Source organism: Hypanus sabinus, chromosome 7 (assembly GCF_030144855.1).
Source record: "Hypanus sabinus isolate sHypSab1 chromosome 7, sHypSab1.hap1, whole genome shotgun sequence".
Classification (NCBI taxonomy): domain Eukaryota; kingdom Metazoa; phylum Chordata; class Chondrichthyes; order Myliobatiformes; family Dasyatidae; genus Hypanus; species Hypanus sabinus.
Genome location: NC_082712.1, coordinates 75930450 through 75954487, shown reverse-complemented (window position 1 = coordinate 75954487; position 24038 = coordinate 75930450). Strand labels below are relative to the sequence as shown.

Genomic DNA, 24038 nt, shown 5'->3' with positions numbered 1-24038 from the left:
AGAAAAAGTGAAATAAGCATTAAAAATAGTTTATCAAATATTAATAAATAAAATAATTCAAAATTCTATGAAACAATTTAAAACATTACCGCAGACACGAATAGTGAAATTAAATTATTAATTTAAATTGTTACTGCTCTTCCGCATACCCGTGAAATCTCCATTAAAACAAATAAGCTTTCAGATCCTGGTTCAGCATCTCTGTCCAGAGATAACAGCTGGGAAATTCCAGCAAGCTCCTGCTCCACACTTCTGCTTCATACCGTCTAACAGTGGAGTGCAGCCAAGAAATTGCCATCATGCTTGGCCAGCAAGTTCAGGACATCGAGATTCACATGAGAGTTCTAAACTTGTCTGCACTTGCAAAATCAAATACCAGCAATTTTGCCTCACAGAATCAAATCCGCAGTTTTTATGCTATTACATATTAATCCTAATTTAGCTTCTTGATGAAAGAAAGGAGGAAAATATTGCAAGAGTAGAAAGAGTTGAACTAGTTTTAGGAAATACATTATGCATGAAATGATAAATAGATGAAATTAACTTCTAAATGAAGTTGAGCAACAACTTGTAATTCACTAAAATTTTAACACATTTGAACATCTCATGGAGCCTCTCAATTATATGATCAATTTAAATTAAGCCACTTGAGAAATTAGGGCAAATGACAAAAAAAAGCTATTCAGAAAGATCAGTCTTAAGATTTCAAGAGAAAGGAGAGGCAAATAGGTAGCTTTAGACCTTTGCAGTAAAGGTTTGGTTTTTAATGGTAGAACAATTAAGACCAGAAATGGTCATACTGTGTTTCAGGAGGTTGCACTTTCACAGGCTGATTCCAATCTAATCTTTCTACATACTGCACCAAGATTTCTTGGCTTTCATTGTAATGTTTCAGGGAATCTCAGTAGGTTATCTGTGGTGGTGAAGATGTTATGCCATTTTATTTCAATCAACCATAAAGGTCCTAGTAAGCGATGCTAGCAATAATTTCAAGGTCGGCATCTGCATCGTAATTTTAAAATTTTCACGTTCAGATGCATTTATTTATCAGGTATACTTTGAAACACACAGTGAGATGCACCATTTGCATAAACCAGCATTACCTAAGGATGTACAGGGAGCAGCCCACAAGTGTTGTCACACATTCCAGTGCCATCATAGCTTGGCCACAATGGTCAGCAGAGAAACAAAAAAACAACAGGCAACACAACAACACCACCCAGATACTCTCACAGACAATCCTCCAACCCCAGGAAAGGCCTCCAGCAGACTCGTGGAAAACAGGTCCTCAATATCCCCAGTGGACAACGGACTCATAGACCCAGGGCTTTGGCCATTGGGTTTCAACTTCCAGACTTCCAAACGATCTTCGGTATCAACCCAGGACGAACTGATGACAGCACCCTAAATGTCAATGGACTATTAAATCCAATCAAATATAAGAGAATTTTATCCAAAATGCCCATGTAGTATATTTACAGGAAATTCATTTAAGTAATAATGAGCATAAAATACTAAAGAGAATGGGCTTCACTAATTTGTTTTTCTCCTCATATAAATCAGGGCGTAGGAGAGGGGTTGCTATTCTTATCTCAAGTAAGCTAAATTTTGAAAAAGTATTCGAAATGGGAGATAGCGAGGGCAGATATATTCTGGTAAGGGGGAATATAGACAGAAATTCAGTTACTCTATTGAATATATATGCACCCCCGGGAAGTGATATTGGTTTCTTTCACAAAATTACTGATATTATGGTAATGGAAACAGAAGGTCTCCTGATATGTGGGGGAGACTTAAATTTACAATTACAACCAAACTAGACGCTTCCAATAAAAAAACCTATGAAACAAAATCTTTACATAAGAAAGTTAATACACTTTTTGAGGATGTTGGTTTAATTGATATATGGAGGGACCTTTTCCCTGCCGGAAGGGATTACACTCATTATTCTGCTCCCCATTCTGTATATACAAGAATAGACTATTTCATAACATTTGGAAAAGACAAAGACAAAATAAACACCTGTGGAATTGGGACAATAGATGTAAGTGACCATGCACCTATATATTTATCTGTTGATTTTGACCTACAACCAAAGAATACTATTTGGAAACTAAATTCAAGTTTACTCAATGATCTGTACTTTAAGGAACAAATTAAAAAAGAAATTGGTCTCTAGAATATAATGATAATGGAGAGGTTTCACCTCCCATTTTATGGGACACTGAAGCCAGTCTTAAGAGGGAAAATTATAGCGATATCTTCATATAAGAAAAAATAAGGAATAAAACATTAGAGGAATTACAAAATAGGCTGAAGGAACTGGAGAAAAAACACAAATTGAATTTGGCACAGGATACATTAGGGGAAATTAAAAGAATTAGGAATGAAATTAATAGTTTGGCTATGCAAGAAACCAGGAAAAATTTAATGTTTCTGAAACAGAGACATTATGAAAGTGGATCGAAATCTATGAAAATACTGGTGTGGAAACTGAAAAAAAAGATAGCAGAAAATACAATTCATAGAATTAGGGACCCAAGAATGAAAATGATAAAAAAAAATAAGCTAAGTGAAATTCAAGAAGCTTTTAAAGTGTTTCACAAAACTCTATATTCCAAAGTTCCAGGGGGAAGCATAACCCAAATTGACACCTTCTTGAATTCTCTAGTTACCCACTTTAAGCGAAGAACAAAATAGAACGATGACTGCTGACATAACTGAAGTTGAATTAAAAGCTGCAATTAGTAGGCTTAAATTAAGCAAGTCACCAGGATCAGATGGGTATACGGCAGAGTGGTTTAAAGAATTTAAAAATGAGTTAATTCCTGTTTTATTCCCCACATTGAAATAGGCTCTAAAAAAGGCACAAATGCCACCCATTTGGAAGGAAGTGATAATCACAGCTATACCAAAAGGAGGTGAGGATAAAATGGAACGTGGGTCATTTAGACCAATATCCGCTTTTAATGTAGATCATAGAGTATTTACCTCCATCATAGCCAAATGATTAGAGGAGTTTCTACCCATACTGATATGTAACGACCAGACAGGTTTTAAACGACAACACCAGACACAAGACAATATACGAAGGACACCACATTATGGATCATATACAAAAAAACAAAATCAAAGCAATAGTGATAAGCGTGGACGCTGAAAAAGCATTTGATTTGGTTAATTGGAATTTTCTTTACAGAGTTTCTTTCTTTTTCCAACGTTTTAATATCATTATTTATAACAACAAAATAAAATTGGTACATAGATAATGGGATTACAAACATACATATTTCAACTAACTATAAAAGATTACACAAACAATGATTACAGTATAAATGAGTATTCCCACATCGTAAAAGATACAATATACAAATAGACAAGGCAAATCTAGGTGTATCATATTATAGAATAAAAAGAAAAAATAAAAAGGAAAAAAAAACAAAAATTCATTATGCAAAAAAAACTAATCTAAAAATCTAATATCTAATAGAAGAAAAAAACAAAAAAGAAAAAAAGGAAAATAAAAAAGAGAGAGAAAAAAGGGCTGTTTATAATATCTCACAAAAATACAAAATCATCAGTGTTGTCAACTCCGATCCTCTTGACATATATGAAATCAAAACTGGAAAATCAAATAGGCCTGGAACAGGGTCCTATTACATCATATGAAAATATTGAATAAATGGTCTCCATATCTTTTCAAATTTAGTAGAAGTGTCAAATACACCACTTCTAATTTTTTCTAAATTTAAACATAACATAGTTTGAGAAAACCAATGAAATACAGTAGGAGGATTAATTTCCTTCCAATTCAACAAAATAGATCTTCTAGCCATTAGTGTAAGAAATGCAATCATTCGACAGGCGGAAGAAGATAAATGGAGTGAGTCCATCATTGGTAAACCAAAAATTGCGGTAATAGGATGGGGTTGTAAATCAATGTTCAATACTGCAGAGATAATATCAAAAATATCATTCCAATATTTTTTCAAAAGCGGACACAACCAAAACATATGAGTTAAAGATGCTATTTCAGACCGACATCTGTCACAAATAGGATTTATATAGGAATAAAAATGAGCCAATTTATCCTTGGACATATGGGCCCTATGTACGACCTTAAACTGTATTAGTGAATGTTTGGCACATATAGATGATGTATTAACTAATTGAAGAATTCTATCCCAATTCTCAATAGGAATAATAAGGTTAAGCTCTCTTTCCCAATCATTTTTTGTCTTATAAAGGGGCTCTGAATGTATCTTCATAATTATATTATAAAGTTTTGATATAAGCCCTTTCTGAAAGGGGTTTAATTCAAACAAATTCTCCAAAATACCTGAAGACACAAAATTTGGAAAAGTAGGAAGTACAGTATTTTAAAAATTCCTAATCTGTAAATATCTAAAAAAATGAAATCTAGGCAAATTATATTTATTAGATAATTGCTCAAAAGACATAAAACAATTATCCAAAAATAAATCAGAAAATCGTAGTAATCCCTTAGTCTTCCAAGCCGAATAAGCTTGGTCTATAATTGAAGGGTGGAAAAAACAATTGGATACAATAGGAATATTTAAAACTAACTGAGTCAACCCAAAAAATTTCCGAAATTGAAACCATATACGTAAAGTATGTTTAACTATCGGGTTATCAATTCGTTTCGGCAATTTAGAAAGAGCAAAAGGGAGAGAAGTCCCCAAAATAGAACCCAGTGCAAAACCTGGTACCGATTTAATTTCCAGGCTCACCCAATGAGGGCTAAAAGATCCATCCCAATCTTTCAACCAACATATCAAATATCTGATATTAATTGCCCAATAATAAAATCTAAAATTAGGCAATGCTAATCCACCTTCCTTCTTTGCCTTCTGTAAGTATATTTTACCTAACGTGGGATTTTTATTCTGCCATATATATGAGGAAATTTTTGCATCAACATTAGTTAAAAAAGTTTTCGGAATAAAAATTGATACCACTTGCAAAATATATAAGAACTTAGGTAAAATAACCATCTTAATAGTATTAATCCGACCTATCAGAGATAAAGATAATGGTGACCACTTAGTAAACAAGCATTTAATCTGATCAATTAAGGGTACAAAATTAACCTTAAATAAGTCTTTATGGTTTTTTGTGATTTTAATCCCTAAGTAAATAAAAGAGTCATTAACTAATTTAAAAGGTAAGTTTCCATAAATTGGGACCTGTCTATTTAAAGGAAACAATTCACTCTTATTAAGATTTAATTTATACCCAGAAAAATCACTAAATTGAGCCAACAATGATAAAACTACAGGAATGGATTTCTCAGGATTAGAAATAAATAATAATAAATCATCTGCATACAAAGATAACTTATGAGTATCTGTCCCACAATTAATACCAAGAATATCCTGTGATTCTCTGATAGCAATTGCCAAGGGTTCTAAAGCAATATCAAATAATAGTGGGCTAAGAGGACAGCCTTGTCTAGTGCCCCGAAATAGACGAAGAAAGGGAGATCTTTGATTATTAGTAAACACCGAGGCTACTGGAGTATGATAAATCAGTTTAATCCAGAAAATAAATGTCAGACTAAAATTAAACTTCTCCAACACATTAAATAAGTATGGCCATTCAACTCTGTCAAATGCTTTCTCCGCATCTAATGAAATAACACATTATGAAATATTATGTGAAGGAGTATACACAATATTCAATAACCTCCTAACATTAAAAAAAGAATAACGATTTTTAATTAAACCGGTTTGATCTTCTGAGATAATTTGGGGTAATACCTTCTCCAACCTGGATGCAAATAACTTGGAAAAAATCTTGGAATCTACATTCAGTAAAGATATTAGTCTATAGGATGCACAATCAGTAGGGTCTTTATCTTTCTTCAATATTAAAGAGATGGAAGCTCTATAAAAAGATCGTGGCAAATTGCCCAATCTAATTGCTTCTTCAAAAACCTTATATAACCAAGGAGAGAGAGTAGCGGAAAAACATTAAAAAAAATCTGCTGTATACCCATCCGGACCAGGTGCTTTCCCTGAATTCATGGAGGAAATAACCCCTTTGATTTCTGCATCAGTCATAGGAGTTTCCAATATTGAAAGATCATCTGGTGATAATTTTGGGAAATTCAATTTCCCAAGAAAATCACACATAGTACCACAATCCTGAGGAAATTCAGAATGATACAGGGAAGTATAAAAATCTTGAAATGATTTATTTATCTCATCATGGTTAACTGTCAAATCCCCATTTTGCTGACAGATCTTAGTAATTTGACGTTTAACCAAAGCATTCTTCAATTGACTAGCTAGCAGTTTACCCGATTTATCACTATGTATATAAAAATCAGATCTGGACTTCAATTGAAGATGTAAGTAATAAACTATATTCTGTTTGAAGTTCAGCCCTTTGCTTGTAAAGCTCCTTACTAGGAGTAATCAAATATTTCTTGTCAATCTCTTTAATTTTATCCAATAAAAGAGCTTCCTTCTTTATGCATTTTCTCAGACCAACAGAGGAAGAGATAATCTGTCCACGTATATATGCTTTAAAAGTGTCCCAAAGTGTTCCATAAGAAAAGGCGTTTGATTCGGTTAATTGGAATTTTCTTTACAGAGTTTTACTTAAATTTGGTTTCCAAGACACAATTATTAAAACTATACAGACATTATATGACAATCCTACTGCTAGGATTAAAATCAATGGATATTTATCAAATAGTCTTACCTTAGAAAGAGGCACAAGACAGGGTTCTGCATGGTCACCGCTACTCTTCGCATTATATCTGGAACCATTAGCTCAATACATCAGACAAAATGAAGATATCAGGGGAATTACTATTAAAGGCACAGAGCATAAATTGGTTTGTTATGTGGATGACATTTTGATCTATCTAGGGCAACCAACATACTCTTTACCTAAATTGATGCAATCCTTTGAACAATATGGTCAATTATCAGGATACAAGATCAACATAGATAAAACCCAATTACTTTCATATTACTATAGCCCACCAAGAGAAATTGAAAGTAGATATCCCTGTGCATGGCAAACAGAGTCTTTCAAATATTTGGGCAACATTATGCCAAAAGATTTGGCAAAATTATCAGAATGTAATTATCAGCCTTTATATAAAAAATTAAGGAAGATGTGGCAAGATGGAACCTGATTCCTTTTTTCAGTCTCAGTTCAAGGATTGAGTCTATTAAAATGAATATACTGCCCAGACTGTCATATCTCTTTCAGACCCTACCAACAGAGATGAATCAAAATCAATTCAATGAATGGAACAAGATGTTATCAAGGTATATTTGGCAGGGTAAAAGGCCTAGAGTTCATCTCAAAACTTAGCAATTAGCAAAGGAAAAGGGGGAATGGGGCATACATTCTCTTAGAGATTATTATTTTGCAGCACAGTTGAGAGCTGTGATATGTTGGTGTAACCCATCATATGACGCTCAATGGAAAAACATTGAGGAGCAGGTACTTCCCATCCCCATACAAGCAATTTTGGCTGATAACAACCTGCAAAGGTACATAAATACTATTGATAACCCATGGGTGAAATTGACTCTTAAAATATGGAAAACTACTATAAAAGAATATAATCTACAGGGAAATATTGCAATTCTTAAATGGTGTGCATATGACTCGGATTTTACACCAAATAAATTGGATGCTAGATTTAAGGACTGGACAGTTAAAGGAATAACAGTTCTTTGCAACATAATGAAAGAAGGAACACTGTTCAGTTTTGAAATGCTTAAAGAGAAACACTTATTAGAAAAACAAGATTTTTATCGGTATTTACAGATGCAACAATATGTTAGTACGACGCTTAAAAATGTAACCAAGGCAAATACATGCTTGATAGAGCTATTTAGAAAAGCATATAATTCAGATAATGGTAGTAGAATCATTTCAAGCATGTATAAGGGTTGTCAAATCTTAAAACACATTCGACTTCATACATTAAAACAAAATGGGAAAAGGAAGGAGGGATAATTATACCTGAGGAAGAATGGACAACAATATGGAGATATCAATGGAAGTGTACCAGTTCGCAGAAATAGAGGGAGTTTGGATGGAAAAACTTGGTAAGATATTTTATTACACCCTCTCAGAAATCTCATTATGATAGTAACTTCCCTGTTTGCTGGAGAAATTGTGGAAATCAAAATGCAAATCATTATCATATTTTTGGGACTGCCCTGTTATCAAAAACTATTGGAGGGGTATACACAATGCCCTGCAAGACACATTTAAATGTGAAATACCCTTAGAGAGTAAGACCATATATTTTGGATATATACCTCAAGAATGGTTGAAAAAGATAAATATTTAATGAATATACTGTTGGTGGCTGGTAAAAAGACTCTTACCAGGAAATGGTTATCACAAGAGAGCCCATCTTTAAATGCATGGATGGAAATTACAATGGACATTTACAAAATGAAGAAGATTACAGCATCTGTTAATCATAAGCTGGAACAATTTGATTCATACTGGGAAAAATGGTTTAACTACATAATGCCTCATAGGCCTGATTTTATTCTCACAAATCAATGAATCTGTTGTAAAAAAAAATCACTCCCTACTTGTACATAGTTTTTTTCCTTTTGCTTGTTTTTTCTTTCCACTCTTTTCTATAAGTGTATACCTCAGATAAATACTTTGTGGAGATTTGTGATATATATGATATATATGTACAATGTCTGAAATACATCTTATGGAAATGTTTGATGATGAACTTCAATAAAAAAATTACAAAAAAAAGACAGGTTGATAGATTTCTGATTGGTCAGGGCATGAAGGGAATACAGGGAGAAGGCATGAGACTAGGGTTGAGAGGAAAATCGTATCAGCCATGATGAAATGGCAGAGCAGACTCAATAGGCCAAATGGCCTATTTCTGCGCCTATATCTTATGGTCTTATTTTGAAGGCAGAGGTTGATAGTTTTTTCATTAGTTATGGAGAAGGCAGGAGATTTCTGCTGAGAGGGAAATGGATCGGCAATGATGAAATGGTGGAGCAGACTTGATGGATCAAATGGTTGTAACCATAACTATATATTTTATAGTCTTATAATCCCAGGAAATCAGCAGCTTCTGAGATACCCAAACAACCAAGTCCGGCACTAACAATCATTCCATGGTTAAAGTCACTTAGATCATATTTCTCCCACATTCTGTTGTTTAGTCTGAACAACAATTGAACCTCTTGATCATATCTGCATGCTCTTATGCATTAAGTTGCTGCCACATGATTGGCTGATTAGATATTTGCATTAATGAGCAGATGTACTTTCCTTTACCAGCTAAGACATAGAATTTTGGAGTGGGTATGTTATGAAATTTTCCTTGTGGTGTAGATGGTTGAGAGTGGGTCCAATTGAGGTATTGAGATGAAATTATGCGGTGCATAGATAGGTTGGATTATGAAATGCTTTACCCCCGATGTTATTTTAGCTGATTTATCCAGAGCAAAGGAGAATGGGCTTAGCAACAGAGGCAGGATGTTTAAGATTCAAGATTCAAATTTATTGATCAGGTGTACATCAAAGTGTGCAGTGAACTGCATTGTTGGTGTTAACAACCAACACATCTGATGGTGTGCTGGGGGGGAATGCACAAGTGTTGCTGCACATTCTGGCACTAACATAGCGTGCCTACAATGCTCAGCAGAACAATCAAGAACACAAGCAACAAAACAACAACAGCAAAACATACAATCTTCCTCTCTCTTACCCACACATAACAGTCCTTTAACCCCAGCACACACCTGCACCCACCAATCGACTCAGACTTGCAAATATTAGGTTTTGACTTCCACAGTGATTTGTGGACTTGGCTCTGGCCAATGGGACTCAACTTCCAGACTTCCAATTCAACCCTTAGTCCTCTTCGGCATCAATCGCAGGGCACACCGATCACCAAGCACTGGGCCTCAAACTCCAGACTTGCTGATGACAGGACTCTGAATACTAGACCTCAAGCTTCAGTCTTGCCAATTCACAAGCCCCAGGATTGTCATCGGAACTCATTCCTCCAGTCTGTATAGAGCTCCTATTCTGGAACCCACAACAACTCATTGAACTGGGTGGGTGGAGAGGGTGTCCACTTCCTGCCAATCCAATATCCAACCACGGATATCCCATATCTGTGTCACTGTTCTGTGAATATGTAGTGGAGATTCAGATTCCAGCCTGATCTCTAATTCTCTCACATCCCTGTCCCTAAACCCTAACCTAACCCTCTAACTTCCCTCTCTATTGCCAAAACCATCCTTAGGAACCTCAAAAACAATTTAAAGACAGCTAAATCTCAGAATTTGGAACACACAATGCTGGTAAAAGCAGAAACCCTCACAATATTTAAGAAGTATCTAGTGAGCACTTACATTGTCTTATAGAAGGCTATAGAGCAAGTGCTGGTAAATAGGGTTTATATAGTTGGGTACTTAATAGCAGGCATGGAATGATGGGTTGATTGGCTTATTTCTGTTCTATACACTCAGTTGCCACTTTATTAGGTACCTTGTGTACCTAATAAAGTGGCTACTGAGTGTATGTTCATGGTCTTATGATCCTGTAGCCCATTCACTTCAAGGTTGGTGTGTTGTGCATTCAGTAATGTTCTCTGTGAATTCTGGAGACTGTTGTGCGTGAATATCCCAGGAGATCAGCTGTTTCTGAGATACTCAAGCTAACCCATCTTGTACCAACAATCATTTAGTCACAGTCAAAGTCACTTAAATCACACTTCTTTCCCATACTGATGTTTCGTCTGAACAATAACTGAACATCTTGACCATGTCCGCATGCTTTTATGCATTGAGTTGCTGCCACATGATTGGCTGATTAGTTATTTGTATTAATGAGCAAATGTAGAAGTGTACCTAATAAGTGGCCACGAATGTGTGACTGTATAATTGATTTCAATGAAGAGGAACAGTTGTGAGGAAGAGAGGTTTGTTACATGTAATTTATCTTATTTAAATTATTTAATTTAAATGTTCTAACTTTTTTAAAATGTTCTAATGTTTTTAGATTCTTTAAGAAAATTTTTAAGGTTGGAAGAAGATGGTGCCAGCAAACAACGCAGCCAAAGGCTACATCCATCAGACAGTTCATGAAACTACGTCTTTTACTTCTTCTTTCAAATATGATTCTTTTACTATTGGAACCTGTAATTTACATCTTGGTGATGCGTCTTCAGGTGGACTGAGTGATCTGGCACTTTGCTGTCGCTGAGGAAGTTCGCTGAGGTTTCAAGTGGACTCTGTGGCCTGGGGTGTGAGTCCATAATCAACTTCATTTCTCACTGATCTCGCCGATTAAAGTGTCAAGCAAGATTGAAATCAGTGAGGATGACAGCAGAAGGGGAGCAGGTGTTCAGTGTCATCTGCCTTCGTTTGACCGGTTTCTCTCTCCCTTTCACTTGCTGTACCTGCATGTGATCGGTGTCTCTCTCTCTCTCTCTCCCTCTCCCTCCCTCTCTCTCTCTCTCTCCCCCTCCCTCCCTCGCTTTCTCCCCCTCCCTCTTGCTCGATGCTGCTGGAGGATGGTACCAGAGCACTGGGTTTTGGATAACATTTAATCAACTCGGTCTGTAGATTGGACTCAGTATTCATGTTATGATGTGTTTCTGGTTTCTGACTACTGCTTTTTTATTGCTATTTTGTGCAATTTTGATTGGGGCAGACTGGCTCTGCATCCTGCAGTCAACGAACAGCATAGCACTAAATTGAACTGAACAAGACTGTACATTCCTGGACTGTTTCAATGATTTTGTAGTTTGATATTTTATATTATGTGTTTCATGCTCATTTTTTGCCATTTGTGCGATTTGTTCTTTTTTTGTGTATGGGTGTTTGATATTTTTCTTTGAACTGTCTCCGTAGTGTGTCTTTGTTCCGTGGCTGTCTGCGCTAAGATGAATCTCAGGGTTGTAGACTGCATACATACTTTGATAATAAATGTAATTTGAATCTTTGAATTTTTAATTATGCACTTAATTTTTTGTAGTTCTTAAATACCACTGTCTTAAGCCACTGACCTAACTGAAACCTATTGAAAGGTGAAAGGCCTTGATAGAGCTGAACTGGAGAGGATGTTTCCTATGGTGGGAGAGTGTAAGACCAGAGGACACAGGCTCAGAATGGAGGGGTGTCCGAGAACCGAGATGAAGAGTAAATTATTTAGCCAGAAAGTGGTGAGTCTATGGAATGCATTGCCACAGGCAGCTGTGGAGCCAAGTCTTTATGTAAATTTAAGGGAGAGGTTGATAGGTTCTTCATTGGTCAGGATTTGAAGGGATATGGGGAGAAGGTTGGATATTGGAGATGAGGGGAAAATTGGATCAGCCATGATGAAATGGTGGAGCAGACTTGATGGGCCAATTGTCCTAATTGTGCACCTATAGCTTATGGTCTTATAAAGTAGACCATAGTCTTATTGGTTTAGAGATTGCCACGTGGCAATCATATAACCCTGCAGAATGTGGGCAGTCAGGGAAAGTTCCAATTTTCTAGTGATGAGACCTCCAGGAACTGTGTCCAGATACAGTGCCTGACTGACTATCGAGTGGCTGGAGCTGCAGATGTACTTTCTCAGGAGCAAAGAGGACATCAGAGACAGGAGCTCTGAAGGTAAAGACACCATGTAGTTAGGAGGTTATAAACAGGAAATTCAGAATTCCCCACAGGAACAAACACATTCAGTGGCCACATTATTAGGTACAGCTGCACACCTGCTCATTAATGCAAATATCTAATCAATCAATTGTGTGGCAATAACTCAATGCATAAAAGCATGCAGACATGATCAATTGGTTCAGATCAAACATCAGATTGAGGAAGGAATGTGACCTGCGTGACCTTGTCTGGGAATGCTTGTTGGTGCCAGAGGGGTGGTTTTAGTATCCTTGAATTTTCATGCTCTACACTCTATAAAGCAGGGGTTCCCTACCTTTTCAATTCCATGGAACAATACTATTAGGCAAAGGGTCCATGGACCCCAGGTTGGGAATTCCTGCTAGATTTCACCAAGAATGGTAAGGAACACAACAAAGTATCCAGTGAGTAGGAGTTCTGAGTGTGAAAATGCCTTGATAATGAGAGGAAACAGAGGAGGATGACTGGACTGGTTCAAGCTGACAGGAAGGTGACAATACAAATAACCACACATTACAACAATGGCGTGTGGGAGAGAATTTCTGAACGCACATACCTCAGACCTTGAAGTGAATAGCCTACAGCTGCAGAAAACCACAAACCTACACTCAGTGACCACCTCAGGAGATACAGTACCTATTCAAGTGGCCACTAAGCAAGTATTGTCATGAATGTTGTCAGGAGAGTGTGGGGCGGGATGTTGGTGTCCTTCCAGAGCAGAGCAGCAACAATGGTCAGGTCTGTGGCACAACAATTAGCAGGATAGAGAGCGAGGGAGATCTGATAGGCTCAACTACATTTATTTTAATGCAAAACGTCAGATGGCAGATGAATACAGGGCATAGATAGTCTCATGGGATTGTGATATAGCTATTGAATAGTAAGCAGGTTTGGAATTCAATGTTTCAGGTTATAGATGCCACAGGCATGTTATAGGTGGAGGTAGGAAACAATGCCATTGATTAGAGAGAATATCCTTGTAGTACTTAGAAAAGCTGTTGCTTGGGGAACATCTAGTGAGGTAATTTGGATAGAACTTAGAAATTCCAAGAGAGTATACTTTCATAGAATAGTGCTAGCAGAATTTAGAGTAATTACTGTGTAGAGAGATCACATATGTGTACGGATAATAGGGCTTAAATTCCGCAATATTGACTGGGACTAACATAATTCTAATGGGTCAGAATTTGTTAAATGTCAAGGAAAATTTTTTGAAGCAACAAGCAGTCCAAAGGTTACAAGAGGGCGCCATTCCAGGCAACTGTTCACAAGTTGTAAATGAGCAGTGTGCAGTGTGTGGGAGAGGATCACAGCTGCAACAGGAGAGTGAGCAGACAGCGTGGTAGGAGGCAGCAACTGGGATCCTTTTCTGGTCAGCTGCCAGTGACTAGTGGTGTTCCGCAGGGGTCAGTATTGGGACTGCTTGTTTTTATGCTGTATATCAATGATTTAAATGATGGAATAGGTGGCTTTATTGCCAAGTTTGCAGATAATATGAAGAATGGTGGAGGGGCAGGTAGCATTGTTGAAACAGGAAGGCAGCAGAAGGACTTAGACAGACAGGGAGAATGGGCAAGAAAGTGGCAATGAAGTACACAATGTTGGAAAATGCATGGTCATGCACTTAATAGAAGAAATAAATGTGCAGACTATTATCTAAGCAGAGAGAAATTTCCAAAGACCTAAGATGCAGAGGGACTTGGGAGTCCTTGTGCAAAACAGCCTAAAGGTTTACTTGCAGGCAGAGACGATGATGAGGAAGGCAAATGTGATATTAGCATTCATTTCAAGAGGTCCAGAATGCAAGAGCAGAGATGTGATGCTGAGGCTTTATAAGGGACTGGTGAGGCCTCACCTTGAATATTGTGAACAGTTTTGGGCTTCTCATTTAAGAAAAGATATGCTGGCATAGGAGAGGGTTCAGAGCAGGTTCACAAGGATGATTCCGGGAATGAAAGCGTTATCATACGAGGAACGTTTGATGGCTCTGGGTCTGTACTCGGTGGAATTTAGAAGGATTGGGGGGATCTCACTGAAACCTTCTCAATGTTGAAAGGGCTAGACGTGCAATATGTGTAAAGGATGTTTCCCATGGTAGAGTCTAGGACAAGAGGGCGCAACCTCAGGATAGAGAGGTGTCCATTTAAAGCTGAAAGTGGGTTGTTGGGTGTATTTAAGGCAGAGCTTAATAGGTTCATGACTGGACAGTGCATCAAGGGTTACAGAGAAAAGGCTGAAGAGTGGGGCTGAGAAAGCGGGGTGAGAAAGAATCAGCCATGATTGAATGGTGGAGAAAACTTGATGGGCCAAATGGCCTAATTATGTCGCTATGTCTCATGGTGTGCGAAGAGTGGTCACCAAGTGGCCTCACTGACTCAGTGAGCAAACAAGTCTGTTCAAGTCTGGACAAACTGGATAAGTCAGTCCAGCTCTGCTCAGCTTTGCCAAACACTTTGCCAAAAGTGGTAGTTCTTTTGGTGAAGGGGGTGATAGAAGAGAAATCACCATCAATCCCAGCAGTCTCCCAAACTTTCAGTCATATATGCGGAAAATCCATGAGTAACCCGAGGAGGATCTGTATGTAAGTGGCTCTACCAGAGAGGGAGCACTCAACCTTCTATTTGGAAATGAGGCAGGGCATGTGACTGAAGTGTCATTGAGCACGTTGGGACCAGTGACGATAACTCTATTAGTTTCAAAATAGTTGGGGAGAAAGATGGACTAACATCAAATTATCGTCCTAAGTCGGGAAGCTAATTGAGAGCAAGGCTATTTTAATGACACAAGATAGGAATTTGCCAAGGTTAATTGAAGAGGCTGTTAGCATGTAGAGGTACATTTGGAAAATGCGAGGCTTTTAAAAATGAAATAAGGTTATTCCTGTTTGAGTGAAGGGCAAGGCTGGCAGGATTAGGAAACCCTGGTTAATAAGGAATATTGAGGCCCAATCAGGAAAAGGGAGGCATATCTCAAGAATAGGTAACTGGGATCAAGTGAATCCCTTGAAGAGTATAAGTATTGTAACAAGATGATCAAGAGAATTGATTGGGGAACTTTGGTAGCCATTGTTTATACGGACTTCAGTAAAGTCTTTAGAAAGGTCCTGCATAGTAGGCTGCTCCATAATATAGCATCACATGGGATATAAAATGTCTTAGCCATGTGGATATAAAATTGTCTTGATGGAAGGAGGTTGATAGTGGAGGGTTGTTTATGAGACAGGAGGCCTATACCAATTGTGTGCTGCAAGGATCAGTGCTGAACCCTCTGTTGTTTGTGGATGGCAGCAATATTGATTATATACTGAACTGTGAAGGAAATCATCAAATTTACAATAGGATCTAGATAAACTGGAAAAATGAGCTGATGAGTGATTAGTGGCAGATGAAATTTAACTCAGACAAATGCAAATTGATATTTTTTCGGAAACTAAACGGATTGTATACAGTGAAAGACAAGATGTACACCAGAGAGGTCCAGGGGTACAAGTACACAGTTCCTTGAAAGTGGTAACACAGTTTGACGAGTGGTGAAGAGGGCATAAGGGGGATTTGTCTTCAGTGGTCGAGGCACTGAGTTTCAGAATTGAGACATCAATTGTGCAGTTCATTTGTAAGTCTGCAGTTGGAGTAATGTATGAAGTTATGATTTCCCAGTATAGGAAGGATTTATTTATTTAGGTACAGTACAGAATAAGCACTTTCAGGGAGTTATGGAATAGCATCCCTAAATTTCTCTCTACATCAGTGCTCCAAGGTTTCTGCCTTTCGCTGTACACCTTCCACTTTTATTTGATCTCCCAATGTGCAAAATATTATGATTAAATTCCGTCTGCTATTTCTCTGCCCATATCTATAATTTATCTCTGTAGATCAATACAACAGGTACTACTCGTTTGCTATATCACCATAGCCCAGGGGTTCCCAACCTGGAGTCCACGGACCCTTTGCTTAATGGAATTGGGAACTCCATCACAGCCTGAAGGTTTTTCCTAAAGTGTCAAACTTCTACGCTTCCACCATCCTCACAGCCAGTAAATCTCAGGTCATCATTACTCACTGCAATAATCTTTTTTTCACACATCTCTCCTTTAACTCTTGAATCTTTGTACTATGAGCCAATGGGAACTGCTTTTCTTATCAAATCCTGTCTTGTGTAGTTGTCCAAGAAATGACTAGATGTTCATCTTATGCACCTCCATCAAACCTCTCCTTAACTTTCTCTGCTCCAGTGAGAGCAATCCCAGCATTACTTGCCTGTTTTTGTATTCAAAACAGCTCTCTCATGTGTAAACCCTCAAGACCTCCTGGTCTTCATACTCTTTATTGCCTACCCTAAGCCTTTTGCCAGAAAGTTCAAAACTCAAAGAACATTTCAGTTTTAAGATTGATCTAACGTTAGTTGTCCCAGGTTTATTATCACTGGCATACAGTATGTCGTGAAATTTGTTGTTTTGTGGAACATATAAAATATATTATAAACTACGATAAGAAATATATATATAAAAATTAAAAATAAATAAATAATGCAAAAAGAGAGCAGAAGTAGTGAGGTTGTGTTCATGAGTACATTGTCCATTCAGAAATCTGATGGCAGAGGGGAAGAAGCTGTACCTAAAACACTGAGTGTTCCTGTACCTCCCCTCAGATGTTAGTAACGAGAAGGGGGTATGTTCTGGGTACTAGGGGTCCTTAATGATGAATGCCATGTTTTTCAGAATGACCTTTTGATGTCTCAGTAGTGGAGAGGTTAGTGGCCACGATGGAGTGAGCTGAGTTTACAACCCTCTACGTCTTTTTCTGATCCTTTGTAATGGCCCCTCCATACCAGACGGTGACGCAACTAATTAGATTTCTCTCCATAGTACATCTGTAGAAATTTGCTGAAGTCTCTGGTGACATTACAAACCTCTTCAAATCCAAATGAAATATAACCACTGGCGTGCCTTCTTCATTATTGCATCAGTATGTGTGGCCCAGGATAGAAAATAAAACATTTCAATACAGTACCGACCCCTTGGCCTTTAATGTTGTTTCTATCCCCTAAATAGAACATTTCAACATAGTACAGATCCTTTGGTCCACGTCATGGAAGGATTGTCTACAGAGTCTCTGTGGGTGGAGATTAGAAACAGGAAGGGGTCAATAACTTTACTGGGTGTTTTTTTATAGACTGCCCAATAGTAATGGATATCGAGGAGCAGATAGGGAAAAGTGTACTAATAACAGAGATGTTGTGATGGCAGATTTTAATTTCCCAAATATCAATTGGCATCTTCCTAGAGCAAGGGGTTTAGATGGGGTGGAGTTTGTTAGGTGTGTTCAGGAAGGTTTCTTGACACAGTATGTAGATAAGCCTCCAAGAGGAAAGACTGTGCTTGATTTGGTATTGGGAAATGAACCTGATCAGGTGTCAGATCAATCAGTGGGAGAGCATTTTGGAGATAGTGATCATAATTCTATCTCCTTTACAATACCATTGGAGAGAGGTAGGAACAGACAAGTTAGAAAAGTGTTTAATTGGAGTAAGGGGAATCATGAGGCTATCAGGCAGGAAATTGGAAGCTTAAATTGGGAACAGATGTTCTCAGGGAAAAGTACGGAAGAAATGTGGCAAATGTTCAGGAGATATTTGTGTGGAGTTCTGCATAGGTATGTTCCAATGAGACAGGGAAGTTATGGCAGGGTACAGGAACCGTGGTGTACAAAGGCTGTAATCTAGTCAAGAATGAAAGAAAAGCTTGCAAAAGGTGCAGAGAGCTCAGTAATGTTAGTGATCTAGAAGATTATAAGGCTAACAGGAAGGAGTTTAAGAAGGAAATTAGCAGAGCCAGAAGGGGCCATGAGAAGGCCTTGGTGGGCAGGATCAAGAAACATCCCAAGATATTCTACAAGTATGTGAAGAGCAAGAGGATAAGATATGAAAGAATAGGACCTATCAAGTCTGACAGTGGGAGAGTGTGTATGGAACCGGAGGAAATAGCAGAAGTACTTAATGAATACATTACTTAAGTATTCACTACGACAGTGGTCCCCAACCTCTGGGCCATGGACCGATATTGGGCCACAAAGCATGCGGGGGGGGGGGGGTTTCAGTGGTAGCCAGCACACACCCAGCACCTCTTTAAGAAAAAAAGCCAAAATAAACAAGCTAATTAATTAGGTGTCATTAATTAATTAGCTTCGGCTGGGTGCGCGCCAGCCACTGCTGAACCCCTGCATGCTTCACCCGGAGAATGAGGACCACTGCACTATGGAAAAGGATCTTGGTGATTGTAGTGCTGACTTGCAGCAGACTGAAAAGCTTGAGCATGTAGATATTAAGAAAGAGGATGTGCTGGAGCTTTTGGAAAGCATCAAGTTGAATAAGTCACCGGGACCGAATGAGATGTACCCCAGGCTACTGTGGGAGGCGAGGAAGGGGATTGCTGAGGCTCTGGCAATGATCTTTGAATCAGCAATGGGGACAGGAGAGTTTCTGGAGGATTGGTGGGTCGGGGATACTGTTCCTTTATTCAAGAAAGGGAGTAGAGATAGCCCAGGAAATTATAGACCAGTGTGTCTTACTTCAGTGGTTGTTAAGTTGATGGAGAAGGTCCTGAGAGGCAGGATTTATGAACATTTGGAGAGGTATAAAAGGATTAGGAATAGTCAGCATAGCTTTGTCAAGGGAAGGTTGTGCCTTATGAGCCTGATTGAATTTTTTTGAGGATGTGATTGATTGAATGTAACGCATTGATGAAGGAAGAGCCGTAGATGTAGTGTATATGGATTTCAGCAAGGTATTTGATAAGATACTCCATGCAAGGCTTATTGAGAAAGTAAGAAGGCATGGGATCCAAGGGGACATTACTTTGTGGATCCAGAACTGGCTTGCCCACAGAAGGCAAAGAGTGGTTGTAGACGGGTCATATTCTGTATGGAGGTCACTCACCAGTGGTGTGCCTCAGGGATCTGTTCTGGGACTCCTACTCTTCGTGATTTTTATAAATGACCTGGATGAGGAAGTGGAGGGATGGGTTTGTAATTTTTCTGATGACACAAAGGTTGGGGGTGTTGTGGACAGTGTGGAGGGCTGTCAGTGGTTACAGTGGGGCATTGATAAGATGCAAAACTGGGCTGAGAAGTGGCAGATGGAGTTCAACCCAGATAAGTGTGAAGTGGTTCATTTTGGTAGGTCAAATATGATGGCAGAATGTAGTACTAATGGTAAGTCTCTTGGCAGTATGGAGGATCAGAGGGATCTTGGGATCCGAGTCCATAGGACGCTCAAAGCAGCTGCACAGGTTGACTCTGTGGTTAAGAAGGAAAATGGTGTATTGGCCTTCATCAATTGTGGAATTGAATTTAGGAGCTGGGTGGTAATGTTGCAGCTATACAGGTACCTGGTCAGATTCCACTTGGAGTACTGTGCTCAGTTCTGGTCACCTCACTACAGGAAGGATGTGGAAGCCATAGAGAGGGTGCAGAGGAGATTTACAAGGATGTTTCCTGGATTGGGGAGCTTGCCTTATGAAAACAGGTTGAGTGAACTCGGCCTTTTCTTCTTGGAGCGACAGAGGATGAGAGGTGACCTGATAGAGGTGTATAAGATGATGAGAGGTATTGATCCTGTGGAGGTGAAAGACAGGAGCTACAGGGAGGTAGTCACCCTTAGATTGCAGGAGACAAGTAACTGGGTGACTGTCCGGAGGAGAGGAAATGCACAGCCAGTGCAGAGTACACCTATGGCCGCTCCCCTCAATAATAAGTATACAACTTTAGATACTATTAAGGGAGATGACCTACAAGGGGTCTCAGATTGGTCCATGGCATTCTCAAGGGCAAGGGTGGCAACCAGAAGTCTTGATACATATTGGCAGCAATGACGTAGCTAGGAAAAGGGAGGATATCCTGAAGTGAGAGTTCAGGGAGTAGCTAGAAACAGTGAAATTGAGAATAGGCTGATTTTGCAGGTGAATGCGTGGCTGAGGAACTGGTGCAAGGGGTAGGGTTTCAGATTTCTTAATCGTTGAGATTTTTTCTGGGAAGGTACGGCCTGTACAAAAGGGATGGGTTACACCAGAACCCAAGGGGAGCTAATATGCTGAGCAGGTTGGGAGGATTTAAACTAATTTGGCATGGGGATGGGAACCAGAGTGATAGTGCTGAAGAAAAGATAACAGGTTTACAAACAAAGGCAATGTGTAGTAAGGAGAGGCTGTCAATAGGGCAAAACTGCAATCAACAAGATGATTTGTAATGTACAAAGCAGATAAAATCGAAAAGGGTGAATACAGAACTGAAGGTGTTTTATTTGAATGCACGCAGTATATGGAATAAAGTAGATGAACTTGTAGCACAGTTACAGATTGGCATTATGATGTTGCAGGCATCACTGAATCATGGCTGAAAGAAAATTATAGCTGGGAGCGTACTGTCCACGTATGGATGTTGTATCAAAAGGACAGGCAGGAAGGCAAAGGGGGCAGCGCTGCTCTGTTGGTGTTCCTCAGGGGCCTGTGTTGGAACTGCTTCTTTTTACAAAAGGTTTGAGGAAGTACAGACACTACTGAAAGACTTAGGTTAGGAGGTTGAGCAAAATGGCAGATGGACTACAGTGTTGGGAAGCATATGGTCATGCACTTTGGTAGAAGAAATGAAAGGGTTTACTATTTTCTAAATGGAGAGAAATACAAAAACACTGAGTTGCAAAGGGATTTGGGAGTCCTTGTGCAGGATTCCCTAGTGATTACAGGTTGAGTCTGTGGTGAAGAAGGTGAATGCAATGTTTACATTAATTTCAAGAGAACTAGATTATAAAAAAAGGATGTAATGTTGAGACTTTAGAAAGCACAGATGAGGCCTCACTTCTAGTATTGTGAGCAGTTTTGGGCCTCTGAAACTGGAGAGGGTTCAAAGGAGATCCACAAAAATTATTCCAGGATTGAATGGTTTGTCATATGAAGAGCATTTGATGGCTGTGGGCCTGTATTTAGTTGAATTCAGAAGAATGTTGGGTGACCTAATTGAAACCGATTGAATGGTGAAAGGCCTTGATAAAGTGGATGTGGAGAGGATGTTTTCTGTGGTGGGAGAGTCTAAAACCAGAGGACATAGCCTCAGAATAGAGGAGCATCATCTTAGAATGGAGATGAGGAGGAATGTCTTTAGCCAGAGAGTGGTGAATCTGTGGAATTCATTGACACAGGTAGCTGTGGAGGCTAAGTCTTTCTCTACATTTAAGGCAGAGGTTGATAGGTTCTTGATTGGTCAGGGCATGAAGGGATACAGGGAGAAGGCAAGAGATTGGGGGTGAGAGGAAAATTGGATCAGCCAGGTTGAAATGGTAGAGCAGACTCAATGGGCCAAATGGCCTAATACTGCTCCTATATCTTATGGTCTTATGGGCTAACTCATCCCATTGACTTCAATCCTACCGTATCACCTGCCTGTCCTTCCTGACAGTCTCTCTACACACTGCCTCTGCCCCATTTTTAGCCCTGTCACTCAGTTTCCCATCCCACTGCCAAATTAATTTAAACCCTTCCCAACAGTTGAGAGAAACCTGCCTGCAAGGACATTGGTCCCCCTTGAGTTCAGATGTCATCCATCCCTTTTGTACAGGTCATACCTTCCCAGAATAGATGTCAATGATTAAGAAATCTGAAACCCTACCGCCTGCACCGGTTCCTCAGCCACACATTCACCTGCCAGATCAGCCTATTCTCACTTTCACTATTGCGTGGCACAGGCAGCAGTCCAGAGAATACTAGAGGCCCTGCTGTCAACTTTCTAGCTAACTCCCTGAACACACTCTTCAGCATATCCTCCCTTTTCCTAGCTATGCCATTGGTGCCAATATGTACCAAAACTTCTTGCTGTTTGTGCTCCCCCTTTAGAATGCTGTGGACGTGACCTGAGATGTTTCTGACCCTGGCACCTGGGAGGCAACATGCCATCTGGGTATCTGTTGTGTCCACACAAGCTCAAGTCTGCTTCTCTAACTAAGTAGTCCCCTATCACTCTTGCAGTCATCTCCCCCCAACACCACCACTTTCCTTCTGAACCACAGCACCAGAGAGCCAGTCACTGCAGCTTCCCCTGGTAGATCATCCCACCACCCTCTTCTCCCCTCCCACTGCCAACAGTATCAAGAGCAGTACACTTATTATTGAGGGGAATAGCCACAGGCCTGCCCTGGCTCTCTCCTGACAGCTACCCAGGCAGCTGCCTCCCTGTAGGGATGACTACCTCCCTGTAGCTCCTGTCTCTCATGGTGCACCTGTTGCAGCTGTGGTTATCTGGAAGGCTGGAGGTCTCCCAGAATTCCCACATCTCAAGCAAAGAACAAAATACAGCCCTGGAGCCATTCTCACTGCAGTAACTGTGTAGTAACAGATAAAAAGTGAAGAAGGAACTTACCTAATATGTATCACACCCAACTCTGTTCCTGCTAATGAACCAAAGCCTCCCCACTCCAACACTGTTCCCCTCCAACAATGGCCGCTCCACTTGTCCCTACTTTATTTTTATTTGCCCTTGTAAATTAATTGATAGGGCAGGAAAAAATAGTGAGTTAATTGTCACGGGTTCCTGTCCATTCAGAAATCTAATGGTGGAAGTATAGAAACTGCTCCTGAAACACTGATTGTGTGCCTTCAGACTCCTGTAACCCCTCCTTGATAGTAGCAATGAAAAGAGAGCATGTCCGGGGTGATGGCTGTCCTTAAGGATGGACGCCGCCTTTAAAGGCATTCACTTCTGAGGGTGTCCTCAGTGCTGGGGAGGCTAGTGCCCATGATGAAGTTGGCAGAGTTTACAACTTTTTGTCCCGGTCCGTGACTTCCCTATCCACTCTGCTAGTCATTCCGGACTAATCTCATGCAGACCTCTTCCTACTGCCATTTATCTCCATTTTCTTCACAGTATATAGGATTCATTTGAAATTTTATTTTGGCATTCACAGTAACATATGCTGATTATGTTCTTTACACTGGGGACAAAATCACCATCTCAAGCTTCATGGAATTTGCAACCTGGTGCCATTGATGGTGGTGCACCATACCCATGGGGTTTTCAATACTGTATTCCTTTTCATAAAGTGTAGACGTCATTGTGGAACTAATTTTTGAAACTTCTTTCTCCTGCATGTATCAAGAATATAGAAATTGGTCAATGTGGAATACATACGGCACAATTCAATAGAAAGGTTTTAGTGAAATCAGTTAATTATAGGGACCATAATATAGAACAATAGAACAGAGGAAAGGACCCCTTCAACTCTCAATGTCTGTGCCAATGAAGTGGGAATCCTTTACTTACTGTACAATGGAACTTATAGGATTGTTGCCCTGGTGCTACTTGTGCGTGTGAGGGGGGA

At 39.3% G+C, this 24038-nt stretch overlaps 1 protein-coding gene across 2 annotated transcripts in view; it reads left to right on the top strand.

Moving 5' to 3' along the window:
* The window catches only part of LOC132396875 (coiled-coil domain-containing protein 171-like), a 449415-nt gene that overhangs the window by 396930 nt on the left and 28447 nt on the right, over positions 1–24038 (top strand). The window contains exon 25 of one of the 2 annotated variants that reach the window (XM_059974901.1): positions 11053–12049. The exons of the other annotated variant lie outside the window; for it this stretch is intronic. Within the exon in view, the coding sequence (XP_059830884.1) occupies positions 11053–11061 (9 nt within the window). The 3' untranslated portion in view covers positions 11062–12049. Of the gene's footprint in view, positions 1–11052; positions 12050–24038 lie in introns of those variants that run through there. 2 annotated transcript variants of the gene reach the window in all.